Source organism: Microcaecilia unicolor, chromosome 5 (assembly GCF_901765095.1).
Source record: "Microcaecilia unicolor chromosome 5, aMicUni1.1, whole genome shotgun sequence".
NCBI lineage: Eukaryota > Metazoa > Chordata > Amphibia > Gymnophiona > Siphonopidae > Microcaecilia > Microcaecilia unicolor.
In genome coordinates, this window is record NC_044035.1 from 219875220 (window position 1) to 219891826 (window position 16607).

The following is a 16607-nucleotide window of genomic DNA, read 5'->3' on the forward strand; positions in this document are numbered from 1 at the left end:
AACCTGCACTCTCAACCATCCCACCCAAAATGCTTTTCCTCTACTGTATACATCATCCGGTCATTATTCTTGAAGAGGTTTTCTCTGTGATCTTTGTACTTCCCTCCCTTCTCGTCCAACTATTCCTGAATCTAACAGTGAATGAAACACGAAAGTTCTCAATTATGTAAATCGCTTTGGTCTACTCAGAGTGTAAACTTAAGTATATTCCTTCCTTGCTGATAGCAATAAAATACTGGATAAGAGACAGAGGGTACTACAGCAGTGTTCTCAACTCTGGTCCTCCAGGGCCACAAACAAGTCTGGTTTTCAGTGTAAACAAGTTATGCAAAGTAACCTTATTCTTGTGGAAAATATATCTAACGAATATTTATTTGAGACATCTTGAGAAACTGTCTGAGGCCCTTGCTAAGATCTCCTGTAATAGAAGGCAGTTGCAAGATGAGTTTGTTGGTCTCGACCACACATAGAAAATATTTATTTATTTATTTGTTGCATTCTATAGTAGTATGTGATGGCATTTTAAGACAAAAATCAAATTATGACTGATTCTCAGTTTAGTCTTGAAGCCCAGAACGGTACCAAAAGAATTCTGAGCATCATATATATAGTAATGTGTGAGCATAAAATACAAAAGTACCTGAAACAGTTGGGAGATTTTTCCTTCATATGCAGTTTCAGACAGCGTAACTGCAGCATTAAATCCAAATAAACTATGGTATCAAATGTACACCAGTGATTGTTAGGGACTTGAGTTGTAGGTATGAGTCAGTGATGGAGACAGTTTAGAGGCAATTAACACCTTCCCTCCATCCCAGGTTAACAAAGATAATCTCAGACCCCCCCCCCCCCCCCATCAGTAATAAGAGATAAAATTATCATTCTGAGTGATGACTTGCCAGTGGTGAAGATGATTCCAGCGCATCTTGTCCACAAAAAGGTGTATCTTGGCCTGTATTACCTGTGTAAACTGTTTGTAGATGACCTTGCTGACAGGATCAGAGGGTTTCACTTTTCCAGCAAGAACAGAAGACAGCATGTTACCAAGTGTAACCATCCCAATGACACGTCTAAAGAAGAAGGACATAGAGAGTCATTCAGCAGGTGTTTCTCTTTCACTGATGTTTATCATAGTTTAAGAAATTTAAACCAACAGGTTGATACTCTAAATGATTTAACCGGCCACAAACGGCTCCTGGCAGGTTAAATTGCCAGTTAGTGCCGCTGAGAATGTTCAGTTAGCAACTATTTTGGGGGCGTTCCAGGGGAAGAGTCAGCACTTGGCCTGTTAAGTACTGATATTCAGCACTTAACAGGCCAGGGTAGGTGCATAAAAAGGACTGTATCCAAATCAGCCCGGTTAACTGATCAATATTGCACAACCAGCTATATGTTATTCAGCTCCATAACCCAGAAATTCAATAAAGTCCAGCACTGAATTTCCAGACATAATGCCAGTGGCAGTCAGTAAAACGCTGAGCGCCACCAGCTGAATCCAGGAAAGTGGGAAGTAATAAGTTTCCACAAGTTCACATATGAAATTTTAAGAATGTTCTCTTTGAGATAAAATCTGCAGGTAGTTTTAATCCACAGATATGCACCAATTTTCAAAGAGAAAATATGTGCATGCGTTCCCTTTGAATCTTGTTGCAAGTACAAAGTATCTTTAGACTTTTTCACCTATTTTTTCTGCAGAAATTTGTCTCTTTGAGACATGTGCGCCAATACTGAGTGCTGGGTGCCATTTCCATAGTGGCATCTGTGTACCAAGATGCCTTTTCAGAATAAGGCGGCATTGATGTGCATAAATTTAGGCACAGTTATGCCAGGTCAATGGCAGGTTTAAATGTTTGAGCTTATAGCATTCTGTAAGTTATGCATGTAATTTGGAGACATACCCATGCCACTCCCATGTTCCACTCACATCTATGCCCCCTTGCAGTTATTTTATAGAATAGAACGTAATGTAGTGTATATCTCTGCACTTCCATGCATACGGTGAGTGAAACTATATGCACACAGTTATAGAACTGCCCTTCGTGTGCCTTATTTTGCAATTCCATTCAAAGCATCCTCAGGAATACCTCAACTAAATAGAAACATGGAAAATGACAGCAGATAAAGACTATATGACCAATCCTGTCTTCCTAGCCAAACCATTAATTCCTCTCCCTTAGAAATCCTACGTGCTTGTCCCATGCTTTCTTGAATTCAGATACAGTCCTCATCTACACCATCTCTGCTGGGAGGTTGTTCCATGCATTCATAATCCTTTTCATAAAGAAATATTCCACTAGATTATTCCTGAATATATTCTCTTTCACCTTCATCCTACGAGCACTCATTCCAGAGCTTCATATCAGTTGAGTCTTGCATCCTATGCATTTATTTCATGGAGGTATTCCTCTATCATATCTCCTCTTTCCTGCCTTTTTTTCCAAAGGATACATATTCAGGGCAATTCTATAAGCTGGTGAATAGAGTTATGCACCACTTATAGGTGTCAAGTGCCTATGTGCACTAGGCACTACTCTATAAGGTGCCTAACTGCAAGCAAAGAGTATACATGGGTGCAGCATGGGCAGGTAATGGGCCTGTCTCCAACTTACACATGTAGTTTATAGACTACTATAAATTACGTGCATCACTTGGCACAACTAGACATGCCAACTTGTATCTGCCATTGAATGGCATAAGAAGGCACACCTTAACTTGGGTATGCCAATGTCAACTTATGCTAATATTCTATGACGAAATCTTGGCACCAAGATGCCAATATAGGATTAGAGTTCAGCACACGGCATTCGGATGCCTAGACTGAGGCATTAATTTATAGAATTGTCCAACTAAGATCTTTAAGTCTGTCCCCTTACGCTTTATGATGAAAACCACTGACCATTTTAGTAGCTGCCCTCTAGACTGACTTTTCCTGTTCATATCTGATCCTCCAGAACTGTACAAAATACTCTAAATGGGGACTTATACAGCGCCACTCTCGCCTCCTTTTTCCTGCTGGCTATTCTTCACCCTATGCAGCCAAACATCCTTCTATCACTTTTTCGCCACTTTAAGATTATCAAGTATGATCACCCCTAATCCCCTTCTTCTTTTGTATACAAAAGTACAAAACTTCATCCCCTACACTGTACCTCTCCCTCAGGTTTTGCCACCCAAATGTATAACCCTACATTTTTTAGCATTAAATCTTAGCTGCCAAATTTTATAGCATTCTTCAAGATTTACTAGAACCCTGTCACAGTTGTGACTGTATTCCATGCCTACACTCACCTTGCCCCCGGGTGACCGGGCCCTGTGGTTGCTGTGGACTATTTTTTCCTGTTTCCCAGGTTCCATTCCGGTCCTGATGTTCCAGCACTCAAGACTTGCCCCGGTGTTTCTGCTGCCAAGCCTCACCTGTGACCTCATCTATAATTGCCTTTATTAAGCTCCTGCGAATTGTCAGACTTGCCTTTGCAACAGAGGTCTTCAGATGTGCATTCGTCTGTGAGTGCTTGTTGCAGTTCTAGCTCTGCTAGTTCTTGTCTTGCTTGTCTTTAGCTTCAGTTTCTTACTGTTTGTATCTGCCTTGTTTGTCTTCAGTTCTAGCTTCCTTACTGGTTGTATCTGCCCTGCGTGTCTTTAGCTTCAGTTCCTTACTGTTGTATCTGCCCTGCATGTCTTTAGCTCCAGTTCCTTACTGTCCGTTTCAAGTCCGTTCCAGCATTTGGTTCCAGTCCAGCCAAGCCAAGTCCGTGCCAGCATTTGGTTCCAGTCTAATCAAGCCCCTTTCGTTCCAGCAGCCCAAGGGCTCACTACTCCGGATCATCTGCAGCGGCGTGACAAACCCTCCTCATGCTATCCACACCATCAGGGATATCTAACCTAATGCAGATTTTGATATCATCCACGTAGATGCAAACCTTAACAGAAAGCCATCTGCCATACAAAAATGTTAAAAACAACCGTCAAGAACCAGTCTTGTGAAGGAGCCCCACTGGTACACTACATCCACACCTCTCCCTTGATCCAACTGTCCAGTCACCCCGTCATTCAGAAGATCTATCAAACAAGACCTACTTCTAGTAAAACCATGGCACCTCAGATCCTGCAATGCATTGGATTCCATAAACCTCACTATCCTGTCTTAGAAACATTTCCATTAATTTTCTCAACACAGAGATCAGACTAATTAGCTTGTAGTTCCCAACTTCCTCCTTACTTCCACTTTTGAGGAAAGGGACCACAACCACCCTTCGCCAGTCCTCTGGACCACTCCTGACTCTAGAGAAGCACTGAAAAGGTCAGACAGCACAGCCACTCTGTTCCTTCAATATCCCATCTGGCCACATTGCTTTGTCGAACTTTACTATAGCTAGCTCCTTATGAACACTGTCTTCTTAAAATCATTCAAGATCTACCACACTGTCGACCCTATTTTGTCCCACTCCCTGTCCTTCATCTGTGAACACAAACAGAAATATTTGTTAAGGAATTCTCCTTCTACATATTCCTCCTCTTCACACTTGCGTCTCATGATAATGCCACTGTCGGAATTTTCTCCTATCACTAAAATATTTTTTTAAAAATGTCTCGTTTCCCCATTTCACTGCTTTGGCTATTTTTTTCTTCAAGTTACATCTTTGCCTTCCTCACTACTTTACCAGCTTTTCCAGGTATTGCTGTCTGTCTTCTTCTTTCTGCGATATCTTGTAGTTTTCATTACCTTTTCAGATACTATTTTGAGACCCAAAGTAGCCTTTTCTTTTTACTTTATTTACTTTCTTAACAAAAAATGTTGTTGTCATTAAAATAGCTCCTTTTCAGTTTTGCCCATTGCCCTTCCAGCTAACAGCTCTTTGAGGCAGTGCTTCAACCCAGTCTTCGGGGCACACCTAGCCAGTCGGGTTTTCAGGTTATCCAAAATGAATATGCATGAGATAGATTTGCACACCAAGGAGACAGTCCATGTAACTCTCTCTCTCAGGCATATTCATTGTGGATATCCTGAAAACCCAACTGGCTCGGTGTGCCCCAAGCACTAGGTTGAGAAGCACTCCTTTGAAGTATACCCCCATCATCACAAAGTTAATTTTTTGCAGTCTAGAACCTCCACATTTGAATAAACCCTCTGCATGTGTGTCAACACTGAACCCACACCAGCTGGTGATTACTGGATGCCGGATGATAAAATCAGAAACACACTCCCCATTCATAAGCACTAGATCCAGTATGGCCCCATCCCACATGGGTTCCATTACCAACTATTAGAACTGTTCTCATAGTAACATAGTAACATAGTAGATGACGGCAGAAAAAGACCTGCACGGTCCATCCAGTCTGCCCAACAAGATAAACTCATATGTGCCACTTTTTGTGTATACCTTATTTTGATTTGTACCTGTCTTTTTCAGGGCACATACCATATAAGTCTGCCCAGCACTATCCCCACCTCCCAACCACCAGCCCCGCCCCCCACCACCGGCTCTGGCACAGACCGTATAAGTCTGCCCAGCACTATCCCCGCCTCCCAACCACCAGCCCCGCCTCCCACCACCGGCTATGGCACAAACCATATGTCTGGCCAGCGCTATCCCAACCACAAGCCCCGCCTCCCACCACCGGCTCTGTCACCCAATCTCGGCTAAGCTCCTGAGGATCCATTCCTTCTGAACAGGATTCGCATCTAGGATCTCCTTACTTCTAGATCACCCTACTACAGGGATGCCTCAATTAACACCTGGCATACTGAAATCAGAGGAAAGGAAGGTAAGCAGTCGAGTTCCTCAGGGGTCGGTGCTGGGGCCTATTCTGTTTAATATATTTGTGGGAGATATTGCTGAAGGGTTGGAAGGAAAGGTTTGCCTTTTTGCGGATGACACGAAAATAGCCACTAGAGTGGATACCCTGGAGGGAGTAGAAACAATGAGAAGGGATCTCTAAACGTTAGAAGAACGGTCAAGGGTCTGGCAGTTAAAATTTAATTGTATAACCTTCACAGAACCTTGAAGTGTAAAATGATGCACTTAGGGTGCAGAAACCCAAGAGAGAAATACCGGATATATAAGTACATAAGTAATGCCACACTGGGAAAAGACCAAGGGTCCATCGAGCCCAGCATCTTGTCCACAACAGCGGCCAATCCAGGACAAGGGCACCTGACGAACTTCCCAAACGTACAAACATTCTATACATGTTATTCCTGGAATTGTGTATTTTTCCCAAGTCCATTTAGTAGTGGTTTATGGACTTGTCCTTTAGGAAACCGAGAGATTAGTGTCCGAGGATCTAAAGGTGAAAAAACAATGTGACAAGGCAACGGCCATGACCAGAAGGATGCTAGGCTGCATAGAGAGGGGTATAACCAGCAGAAGAAAGGAGGTGTTGATGCCCCTCTACAAGTCGTTGGTGAGGCCCCACTTGGAATATTTTGTTCAGTTTTAGAGGTCATATCTTGCTAAATATCTTGCTAAAGATGTAAAAAGACTGGAAGCAGTGCAAAGAAAAGCTACAAAAATGGTATGGGGTTTGCGTTGCAAATCGTACGAGGAGAGACTTGCCGACCTGAACATGTATATCTTGGAGGAAAGGAGAAACAGGGGTGAAATGATACAGATGTTCAAATATTTGAAAGGTATTAATCCGCAAACAAACCTTTTCCAGAGACAGGAAGGCGGTAGAACTAGAGGACATGAATTGAGGTTGAAGGGGGGCAGACTCAGGAGTAATGTCAAGAACTATTTTTTCACAGAGAGGGTGATGGATACATGGAATGCCCTCCCGCGGAAGGTGGTGGAGATGAAAACGGTAATGGAATTCAAACTTGCGTGGGATAAACACAAAGGAATCTTGTTTAGAAGGAATGGATCTGCGGAATCTTAGTGGAGATTGGGTAGCAACACCAGTAATTTAGTAGTAGGTGCAGTGCACTTCAGACAGGTGGACCCAGGCTCCTACCCCCCTCTACCTGTTACACTTGTGGAGGAAACTGTGAGCCTTTTAAAACTCACCAGAAACCCACTGTACCCACATACAGGTGCCCCCTTCACCCGTAAGGGCTATGATAGTGGTGTACATATGGGTACATTTGGGGGAAGTGGGTTTTGGGGGGCTCAGCACACAAAGTAAGGGCGCAATGGTCAGATGTGTACCTGGGAGAAGTTTATGAAGTCCACTGCAGTGCCCCCTAGGGTGCCCTATTGCTGTCCTTGGATGTCAGTCTACTAAAAATGCTGGCTCCTCCTATATCTCAATGACTTGATTTTGGGCGTTTTGCACTTGGACATTTTTTTTTATTTCGAAAATGGCACAAAAAAACCCCAAAAACGTCCAAATCAGAAAACGTCCACAAAAACAAAACAGCCATAGTATTTTCAAAAACAAAAGATAGAAAAATGACCTTCTTTCCTGTTCAGAATTTACATCCAAATTCTGATTTAGATGTTCTATCGAAAATTCCCCTCTATGTCTATTAGTAGTACTTTTCCTTTCACAGCTATATTTTGAATGTCTTCAGTTAAATCTCTGTCCATGTCTTCTGACTGTAAAGGAGGCTTGTACATCATGCCAATGTGAATAGATTTTCCACTCTTTTTTTCCAGATTAACCCACAGTGCCTCCTCCTTACCCTAACTCCTGCAATTCTGTTGCTTTAATATTGTCTTTAACATGTAATGCCATTCCTCCTCCCTTTCTTCCTACTCTGTCCTTCCTGAATAGATTATAGCTGCTTTAACTATATCCCAGTCATGGTTCTCTATGAACATCTCTGTAACAACCAATAAATCCTAGGTGTCCTTTTAGATTCTAAACTCTCTTTTAAACCTCAGATAGACGCAGTACTTAGTTCATCTGTTTTTGCTTTACACAGAATCAAAGTAGTCAAGTCTTTTCTCCCCATAACCCTTATCCATACTCTGCTATTATCTTTGGTGATCATGCATTTAAATTACTTTTACACAGTATACTGTAATACAATGTATCCTTTTAAAGACTTTAGTTAGTACAATCTACTATTTACCCCTGTTTTTTTCTTTTGTTTTGTCTGTGAAATTTTATTGAAAAAATTTCCTGTTTTATGTACTGCCAACTCCCCCAAAGGATTCGAAGCTGTTAACAAAAAAATATAACCTTCTTAATTGAAGGGAAGTACATAATGACAAATATACATTCAATCATGAAATAGTCACAAAGAACTCATCAAAAACAGTCCTTAACCACCAGTTATTGACTGAATAATAATGTCTTTAAAGCTTTTCTAAAAGATAAGTAAGATGATATAGCTCTAATCTAAGCATTATTTTGACATATGTACCCTCTTCTCGTTTCGAAGCAATGGCTCCTAGTCTGTGTATGTACCAGATTATATATCTAATCTATTAATCCCCTACATTCCTAAATGAGCCTTGCGCTTATAACAAATTACTTTGGTAACCCTACCTTCACATAACCTACTATGACTTGACACCACAAGATGCTCCGCCTTAATTTATCTGGCCCTTACCTTTGGAATTCCCTCCCAACAGATTTCAGACACACATTATCCCTACAGAAATCTAAGAAACTGGTTATGTCCTGGTTATCCAAGACACTTATGGCTCCCAACTACCTCTTCAGTCCTTATTGGCCACCTCTTAACCACAGCCCTCCATGGCTCTCTTGTTGCCTGCAGATTTTCTTCCTCCAACCTGTCCTTTTATTTTTACAACTTCCTTCTTCACCTCCTTAAATACTTGTATACTACTTGTAAACTGCTTAGAAACACCAATGTGCAGTCAGTAGGCAGTATATGAAGTCTTTGTAAATAAATAGAATTCACCCAGTTTCTCAACCTCCAGACTTCGATCTCCTTCTTTAATATTTTTCACCTATCAACTTCCAATATTCTTCTCTTACCCCCTAGCTCTCCCATTTCCCATCTCACTCCTTGTCCAGTCTCCTATTTCCTTCTACCTTTCATCAACTTCCCATTACATTTCTGCTTTTTGTACTCCTCCTTACACATCTCCTTGACAACCCCCATGGCTTCTCCCACATTGATCCACCATTCCACTTAGCTGCCTGAGTACTTATTTAACAGGCTATATCCCTTTGAAACTTCACCTCTTTGTTACTGGATGCTACAAGGCACAGACACAAGTACATACTGCATATTGCTTTTCTCATGCAATTCAAGTACAGATTCAGGATATTGTGGAAGAAAAAATAATAGATGCCATACATACCCTGACTCCTCAACGATGGGCACTTGATCAAAGCCCTTTTCTCTCAGAATTTCTATGGTTTTCTCACAGGTGACACTCGGTAGTACAGTTAGAGGAGCACAAAGCTTTAATACTTGAACCTTGATGTGCCACCACCTGAAACAACAGTGAAAAAAATATCAAAGTAGAGCCTAAAAAAGAGTCGCAGCACTAAAGCAGGGTGCAAGGGATCCTCACATATAGTAGGACAGGGGTGCACAACCACAGTTTATGGAGGCCACAACCCAGTCAGGCTTTCAAGCTTTCCACAATGAATACACCTGAGATCTATTTCATACAATAGAAGCAGTACATGCAAATCAATCAATCTCATGCATATTCATTGTGGAAATCTTGAAAATTTGACTGGGTTGTGGTCTTCAAGGACCATGGTTCCCACCCCGGTAGTATGGAATGAAAGAAAGTTGTAGCACTGACTCAAAAGAAAGACAATCTCACCCACGGCAGGGTCTGGAAGAGTCACAACATTCTGCCATACTGTCACAGTACTGACATAAGGGAGAGGTTTCTTGGTTACAGCCGTTTCTGGGATACAATAACAACAGTCTGCCATAATATTCTGTTTGTCTGTTATGGATTTTCAGCCAAGGCTAAGCATGGAGGAGAAACAGCGGTGTCATGTAGTAAAAACTTACCAGTTTGAATGGAAGACTGTCACAGCAGAAATTTAGTATAGCCTTACCATGGCTTGTCATCCTCAAGGTCTTCATCTTTCATGAACTGCTTTTGGAGCATCCATTTATTGCTCAAAAACTTGGACCTAATAAAGAAAATACACTAAATGAATCTTTGGTGTGTTGCATCCTAACACAACCCCTGCTTCTACAAAGTAAATGCCAGACTGGAATGAAATGTAGCATTTACCATGCTAAATTAGAAGCAGATTTATCCCAGACTTTCCATCCACCCTTTTCAGCCCATCCCAAACCCAATATCAGGATAAAGCATTAGTGATACTGAAACCAAGGCTGGCTGTACAAACAAATTTTTGGGCCTACAGGAGCAAGCCAGATAACCGAAGGACTTTGCCTCTAAGTCAAGTGAACTGGGCTCCTCTGTTTCCCCAACTGCTCTGGGTAACCTAGAAATAGAACATAATAGCCATACTAAGTCAGACCAATGGTCAATCCAGCCCAGTTCCAATCCAGGTCACAAATACCTGGCAGAAACCCAATTAGTAGCAACACTCCATGCAATCAATCCAGGGGCAAGCAGTGGCTTCCTCCATGTCCATCTCAATAACAGATTATAAACTGTTCCTCCAGGAACTTGTCCAATCCTTTTTTAAACCCAGATACGCTAACCACTGTTACCACATCCTCTGACGAGTTCCAGAGTTAACTATTCTGTGAGTGAAAAAATATTTCCTCCTATTTGTTTTAAAAGAATTTCCATGTAATTTCGTTGCATGGCCCCTGGTCTTTGTACTTTTTGAAAAAGTGAAAAATGGATTCACTTCTACCTGTTCTACACCACTCAGGATTTTATAGACCTCAATTATATCCCCCCTCAGCTGTCTGTTTTCCAAGCTGAAGAGCCCTAACCTCTTTAGCCTTTCCTCATGTGGGAAGAGTTCCATCTCCTTTATCATTTTTGTCGCTCTCCTTTGAATCTTTTCTAATTTCACTACTGGGCTCATTTTCAAAACAGAAAAACATCTAAAAAGTGGCATAAAGCAGCATTTGGACGTTTTTCTCACAAAAACGTCCAAATCAGTATTTTCAAAACCTGTTTTTAGATGTTTTTCTTTGAAGTCCATCAGAAGTGCATCCAAATCTCAAGGGTGCGTATCAGGGGCGTGTTCAGGGCAGGACTTGGGCGTTCCTGAGACTTAGATGTTTTTCATAATGGAACAAAACTAAGATGTTTTGAGCTAGACCTGTTTTTATAACGAATAAGGCACAAAAAGTTGCCCTAATTAACCAGATGACCACTGGAGGGAATCAGGGATGACCTCCTCTTATTCCCCCAGTGGTCACTAACCTCCCCCCCCTCCCCCCAAAAAATGTGATGAAAAACATTACTTGCCAGCTTCTGTGCCAGCCTCAGATGTTATACTCAGGTACATTAGAACAGCATGGAGGTCCCTGGAGTAGTCTAGTAGTGGGTGCAGTGCATTGCAGACAGGTGGACACAGGCTTCTACCTCCCCCTAAGTAATAAACTAGTGGAGGAAACTGTGAGCCCTCCAAAACTCACCAGAAACCCACTGTACCCACATGTAGGTGCCCCCTTCACCCGTAAGGGCTATAGTAATGGTGTACAGTTGGGGCTAGTGGGTTTTGGGATGCTCAGCAGACAAGGTAAGGGAGCAGTGGTCAGATGTGTACCTGAGAGCATTTTATGAAGTCCACTTCAGTGCCCCCTAAGGTACCCTATTGCTTTCCTGGGATGTCAGGGGGACCAGTGTACTAAAAATGCTGGCTCCTCCTACATCCCAATGACTTGATTTTGTGTGTTTTGCACTTGGACGTTTTTTTTCTTTCAGAAATGGACCAAAAAATAAAACGTCCAAATCACAAAACCTTCTATTTTCGAAAACAAAAAATAGACATTTTTGTTTTTTGAAAATGACCTTCTTTGCTATTCAGATTTTGGACGTTTTTAGACGTCATATTGAAAATGCCCCTCTATATCTTTTTTGAGATATGGCGACCAGAATTGAATAACGCAGAGAGGGTTCAAAGCACAGAACATAGTCCAAAACACAAAAAGTACCAAGAGCCTGCAAAGGCAGGATAAGTCCTATTTATTCCACAGCATAAATCAATATTTGTAATCAATCACTCAATCTTGTACATCAGTGACCCAACATGGGCCATATTCCAGCACACGGCACCTGCGTCAGATGTTGTCTGACATCAAAAGTCCAATGTCAACATGCCTAGTGTCTCAACTGAAGGCAAAAAACAGGAACCTTGTACAAATGCTATGTAGAAATCCCAACATGGCATAGCCTCCGGGGTATACAAACAGTTTGCCCATCCATGCCATCAAGTCTCTCTCTCTTACTCCCTTACAGTGCACACGACCAATGCAAGCAGTCCAAGAGACAAGTATGGTCAGTGTTTGTACAGTCTCTTGGACTGTTTTCATTGGTGGTGTTTGGAGGAGATCTAATTGCAAGTCCTTGCCCCAATTGACATCAACTGTGTATTCCCCTGCACTGTATTATCTCCCTCAGTAACTTTTCTACCACCCCCTGCAAACCCCCTTACATATCATTCCCCATATCCCCATTCTCCCCTCCCTGTGCCCCCTAAAACTCCCTGTGTGTGCTATCCATGCCCCTTGGTGTGTCTGGGTGTGTCTCTTCTGCCTGACAGTCCGTAAGTGTTTCTTTGACTCTGTGTCTTGAGTGTATGTGTGTGGGGGTTGCTATAGTGCTGGCAGACGCTTTCACCAGGAACTGGAGTAGGCAACCATGAGTCATGGGTGCCCTGTTCTAAATTTAATGGGTGTTACAGCCATGAGGCAACCAGGGAATAGAGGAGGGCCACGAGGACACATCCTTATCAAAGAATATATAGACCTAGCACCCAGTTTATGGACCTCACAAATGACTAGTGCCTCACCATTTTGGTTTGCAAGACTGTCAGGAACTAGTTTCTCTGTACTGACTGTTTTACAGGGACCTCAACCAGTCATCTCACAGTGTATCACATAGTTTCTCGGGGTCTTTCCCATATTCACCTCTATTACATATCATTACATAAGAACACAAGCGTAGCCATACTGGGTCAGACCAATGGTCTATCTAGCCCACTATCCTGTTTTCCAAACAGTGGCCAAGCCAGGTCACAAGTACCTGGCAGAAACCCAAATCGTGGCAACATTCCATACTACAAATCCCAGGACAAGCAGTTGCTTCCCTCTGTCTCAATAGCAGACTATGGACTTTTCCTCCAGAAATCTGTCCAAACCTTTTCTAAACCCAGATACACTAACCGCTGTTATCACCTCCTCTGGCAAAGATTTCCAAAGCTTAATTATTCGTTGTGTGGAAAAATATTTTCTCCTATTTGTTTTAAAGGTATTTCCATGTAACTTCCTCGAGTGTCCCCTAGTCTTTGTAGTTTTGGAACGAGTAAAAAAACAAATTTACTTCTACCTGTTCCAGTGGCTTAGGAAGGGGGGGCGGGAGGGGCGGTCCGCCCCGGGTGCACGCGCTTGGGGGGTGCTGGTTCCGCTGGTTCCCTGCTCCCTCTGCCCCGGAACAGGTTACTTCCTGTTCCGGGGCAGAGAGAGCAGGGAACCAGCGGAGCCGATGCAGCTCCGAGTGACGTGCACTCGGGGCAGATCGGCCCTCACGCAGGTAAGAATGCGGTCCGGGGGGGGGGGTTCGCTCCGGAGGGGGGGTGCGCAGCGGCGACCCGCCCCGGGTGTCATTAGCCCTCGCTACGGCACTAACCTGTTCTACACTACTCGGGATTTTGTAGACCTTAATCATATCTCCCCTCATCTGTCTCTTTTCCAAGCTGAAGAGCCCTAACCTGTTTAGCCTTTCCTCATACGAAAGGAGTTCCATCCCCTTTATCATCTTAATCGCTCTTCCTTGAACCTTTTCTAACTCCGCTATATCTTTTTTGAGATATGGCAACTAGAACTGAACGCAATATTCAAGGTGCGGATGCAGCATGGAGCAATACAAAGGCATTATAGTACTTTTGGTAGATTAGCGCTGGGGCTAGTCCAGTGCTATTTGGCTATAAACACCGGCATTAGGTTTTGAGCATTGAGGCCCCTGTTAGCTTTCTCCCAGGACATTTCTCTCTGTTGCTCTCTAGCTCTCTGCCAGAAGAGCAACTACTCTGGTAGGCTGTCTGTACTAGGTGCTAACTAACACACCTTTCTAAGGCTTTCTCTGCTCAGCCGATAACCACGCCTCAGTCCCGCCTTCACCACGCCTCCGACAGGCCCCCATCAACTTTATGCGTTCCCGCGACAGAGTGCAGTTGGAAACGCCCAAAATCGGCTTTTGATTATACCGATTTGGGCACCCACAAGAGAAAGACGTCCCTCTCCCGATTTAGGTCGGAATTTGGGCGTTTTTCTCTTTCGAAAATAAGCCTCCTTGTGTGGTCAGCTAATTTAATTACTTCACTAGTTACTCCCATCTCTAGATCATTTATAAATATGCTAAAAAGCAGTGGTCCTAGCACAGACCCCTGGGGAACCCCACTATCTACCCTTCTCCATTGAGAATACTGACCATTTAACCCTACTCCCTGTTTTCTATCTTTTAACCAGTTTTTAATCCACAACAGAACACTACCTCCTATCCCAGGACTCTCCAATTTCTAATAGAGTCTTTCATGAGGTACTTTGTCAAATGGCTTTTGAAAATTCAGATATACAATATCAACCAGCTCACCTTTATCCACATGTTTGTTCACCCATTCAAAGAAATGTAGTAGATTGGTGAGGCAAGATTTCCCTTCACTAAATCCATGTTGGCTTTGTCTCATTAATCCATGCTTTTGAATATGCTCTGTAATTTTGTTCTTTATAATAGTCTCTACCATTTTGCCTGGCACAGATGTCAGGCTCACCAGTCTATAATTTCCTGGATCTCCTCTGGAACCTTTTGTAAAAATCGGCGTTACCCTGGCCACCCTCCAATCTTCTGGTACCACGCTCAATTTTTAAAGATAAATTACATATTACTAACAATAGTTCCACAAATTCATTTTTCAATTCTACCAGTACTCTGGGATGAATACCATCTGGTCCAGGAGATTTGCTACTCTTCAATTTGTCAAATTACACCATTATATCCTCCAGGTTTTTTAGAGATTTCAGTTTGTCCGACTCGTCAGCTTTGAATAACCATTTCTGGCACCAGTATCTCTCCCAAATCTTCCTTGGTGAAGACCGAAGCAAAGAATTCATTTAATCTCACCGCTATGGCTTTGTCTTCCTTGATTGCCCCTTTTACACCTCGGTCATCTAGCGGTCCAAACGAATCTTTTGCCAGCTTCTTGCTTTTAATATACCTAAAAAAAAATTTACTATGTGTTTCTGCCATCCTTATTAGCGCTTTGCATTTGACTTGACGTTTCTTATGCTGTTTCTTATTATTTTCAGTCAGTTCCTTCTTCCATTTTCTGAACGATTTTCTTTTAGCTCTAATAGCTTTCTTGACCTCACTTTTTAACCATGCCGGCTATTGTTTGGTCTTCCTTCTTCCTTTTCTAATAGGTGGAATATATTTGGCCTGGGTTTCCAGGATGGTATTTTTGAACAGCATTCACGTCCGATGTACATTTTTAACCTTAGCAGCCGCTCCACAAAGTTTTTTTTTCACCGTACTACTCATTTTATCATAGTCTCCTTTTTGAAAGTCAAACACTAATGTATTGGATTTCCTTTGTGTACTTACTCCAAAGCCAATATCAAATCTCATCATATTATGATCACTGTTATCAAGCAGCCTCAGCACTATTACCTCCTGCACCAGATCATGCGCTCCACTAAGGACTAGGTCTAGAATTTTTCCTTCTCTTGTCGGCTCCTGTACAAGCTGCTCCATAAAGCAGTCCTTGATTTCGTCAAGAAATTTTACCTCCCTAGCATGCCCTGATGTTACATTTACCCAGTCAATATCGGGGTAATTGAAATCACCCATTATTATTGTGTTGTCCAGTTTGTTAGCATCCCTAATTTTTGATAACATTTCTACATCCGTCTGTTCATCCTGGCCAGGCGGAAGGCAGTACACTCCTATCACTATCCTTTTCCCTTTTACACATGGAATTTCAATCCATAGGGATTCCAAGATGTGTTTTGCTTCCTGTAGAATTTTCAATCTATTTGATTCAAGGCCCTCCTTAACTACAATGCTACCCCTCCATCAATTTGATCCATGCCTTGACAGCGTCGGCATGGGAGGAGCAGGCTGGGCTCTCCATCTCACTTCAACAGGTCCGTGGCAGCAATTCTTACATGCTGGCAATGGCTAATCTGGAGACAGGACACAGCAGAAAGGAGGCTTACAGGTTAGTGGCAAGCAGTGTGTGGGAATCGCTGCCGGGGACCCATTGAAGCAAGAGGGAGAGCTATGGGTGGGGTGGGGGAGAGGAGGATTGATGCTGAATGGGGGAGTGAGGGACATAATTGTTGGACACGGGGGGAGGGGGAGGAAGTGAGAGATAGAGCAAAGGGAGGGGTGAGGGGCAAGAAAGGGAGAAATCTTGTATATGGGGATGGAAGGGAGGGCGAGATGCTGCATGGAGAGGGGTGAAAGAAGGAGAAATGTTGGACAAAGGGGTGGAGGGGAGGGAGAGATGGTGCATGGGGGAGATAGAGAGAAATATTGAACATGATGGTGGGGGCGAGGAAGGGGGTA

The 16607-nt window shown here is 42.8% G+C and overlaps 1 protein-coding gene across 2 annotated transcripts in view; it reads right to left on the reverse strand.

The window, feature by feature from the left end:
* CBS (cystathionine beta-synthase) overlaps window positions 1-16607 on the reverse strand; it is a 144686-nt gene that overhangs the window by 40633 nt on the left and 87446 nt on the right. For both annotated transcript variants that reach the window (XM_030203792.1, XM_030203791.1), the window contains exons 12-14: window positions 9943-10020; window positions 9222-9356; window positions 962-1070 (exon numbers count right to left, since the gene is read on the reverse strand). In XM_030203792.1, the coding sequence (XP_030059652.1) occupies window positions 962-1070; window positions 9222-9356; window positions 9943-10020 (322 nt within the window). The remainder of the gene's footprint in view (window positions 1-961; window positions 1071-9221; window positions 9357-9942; window positions 10021-16607) is intronic.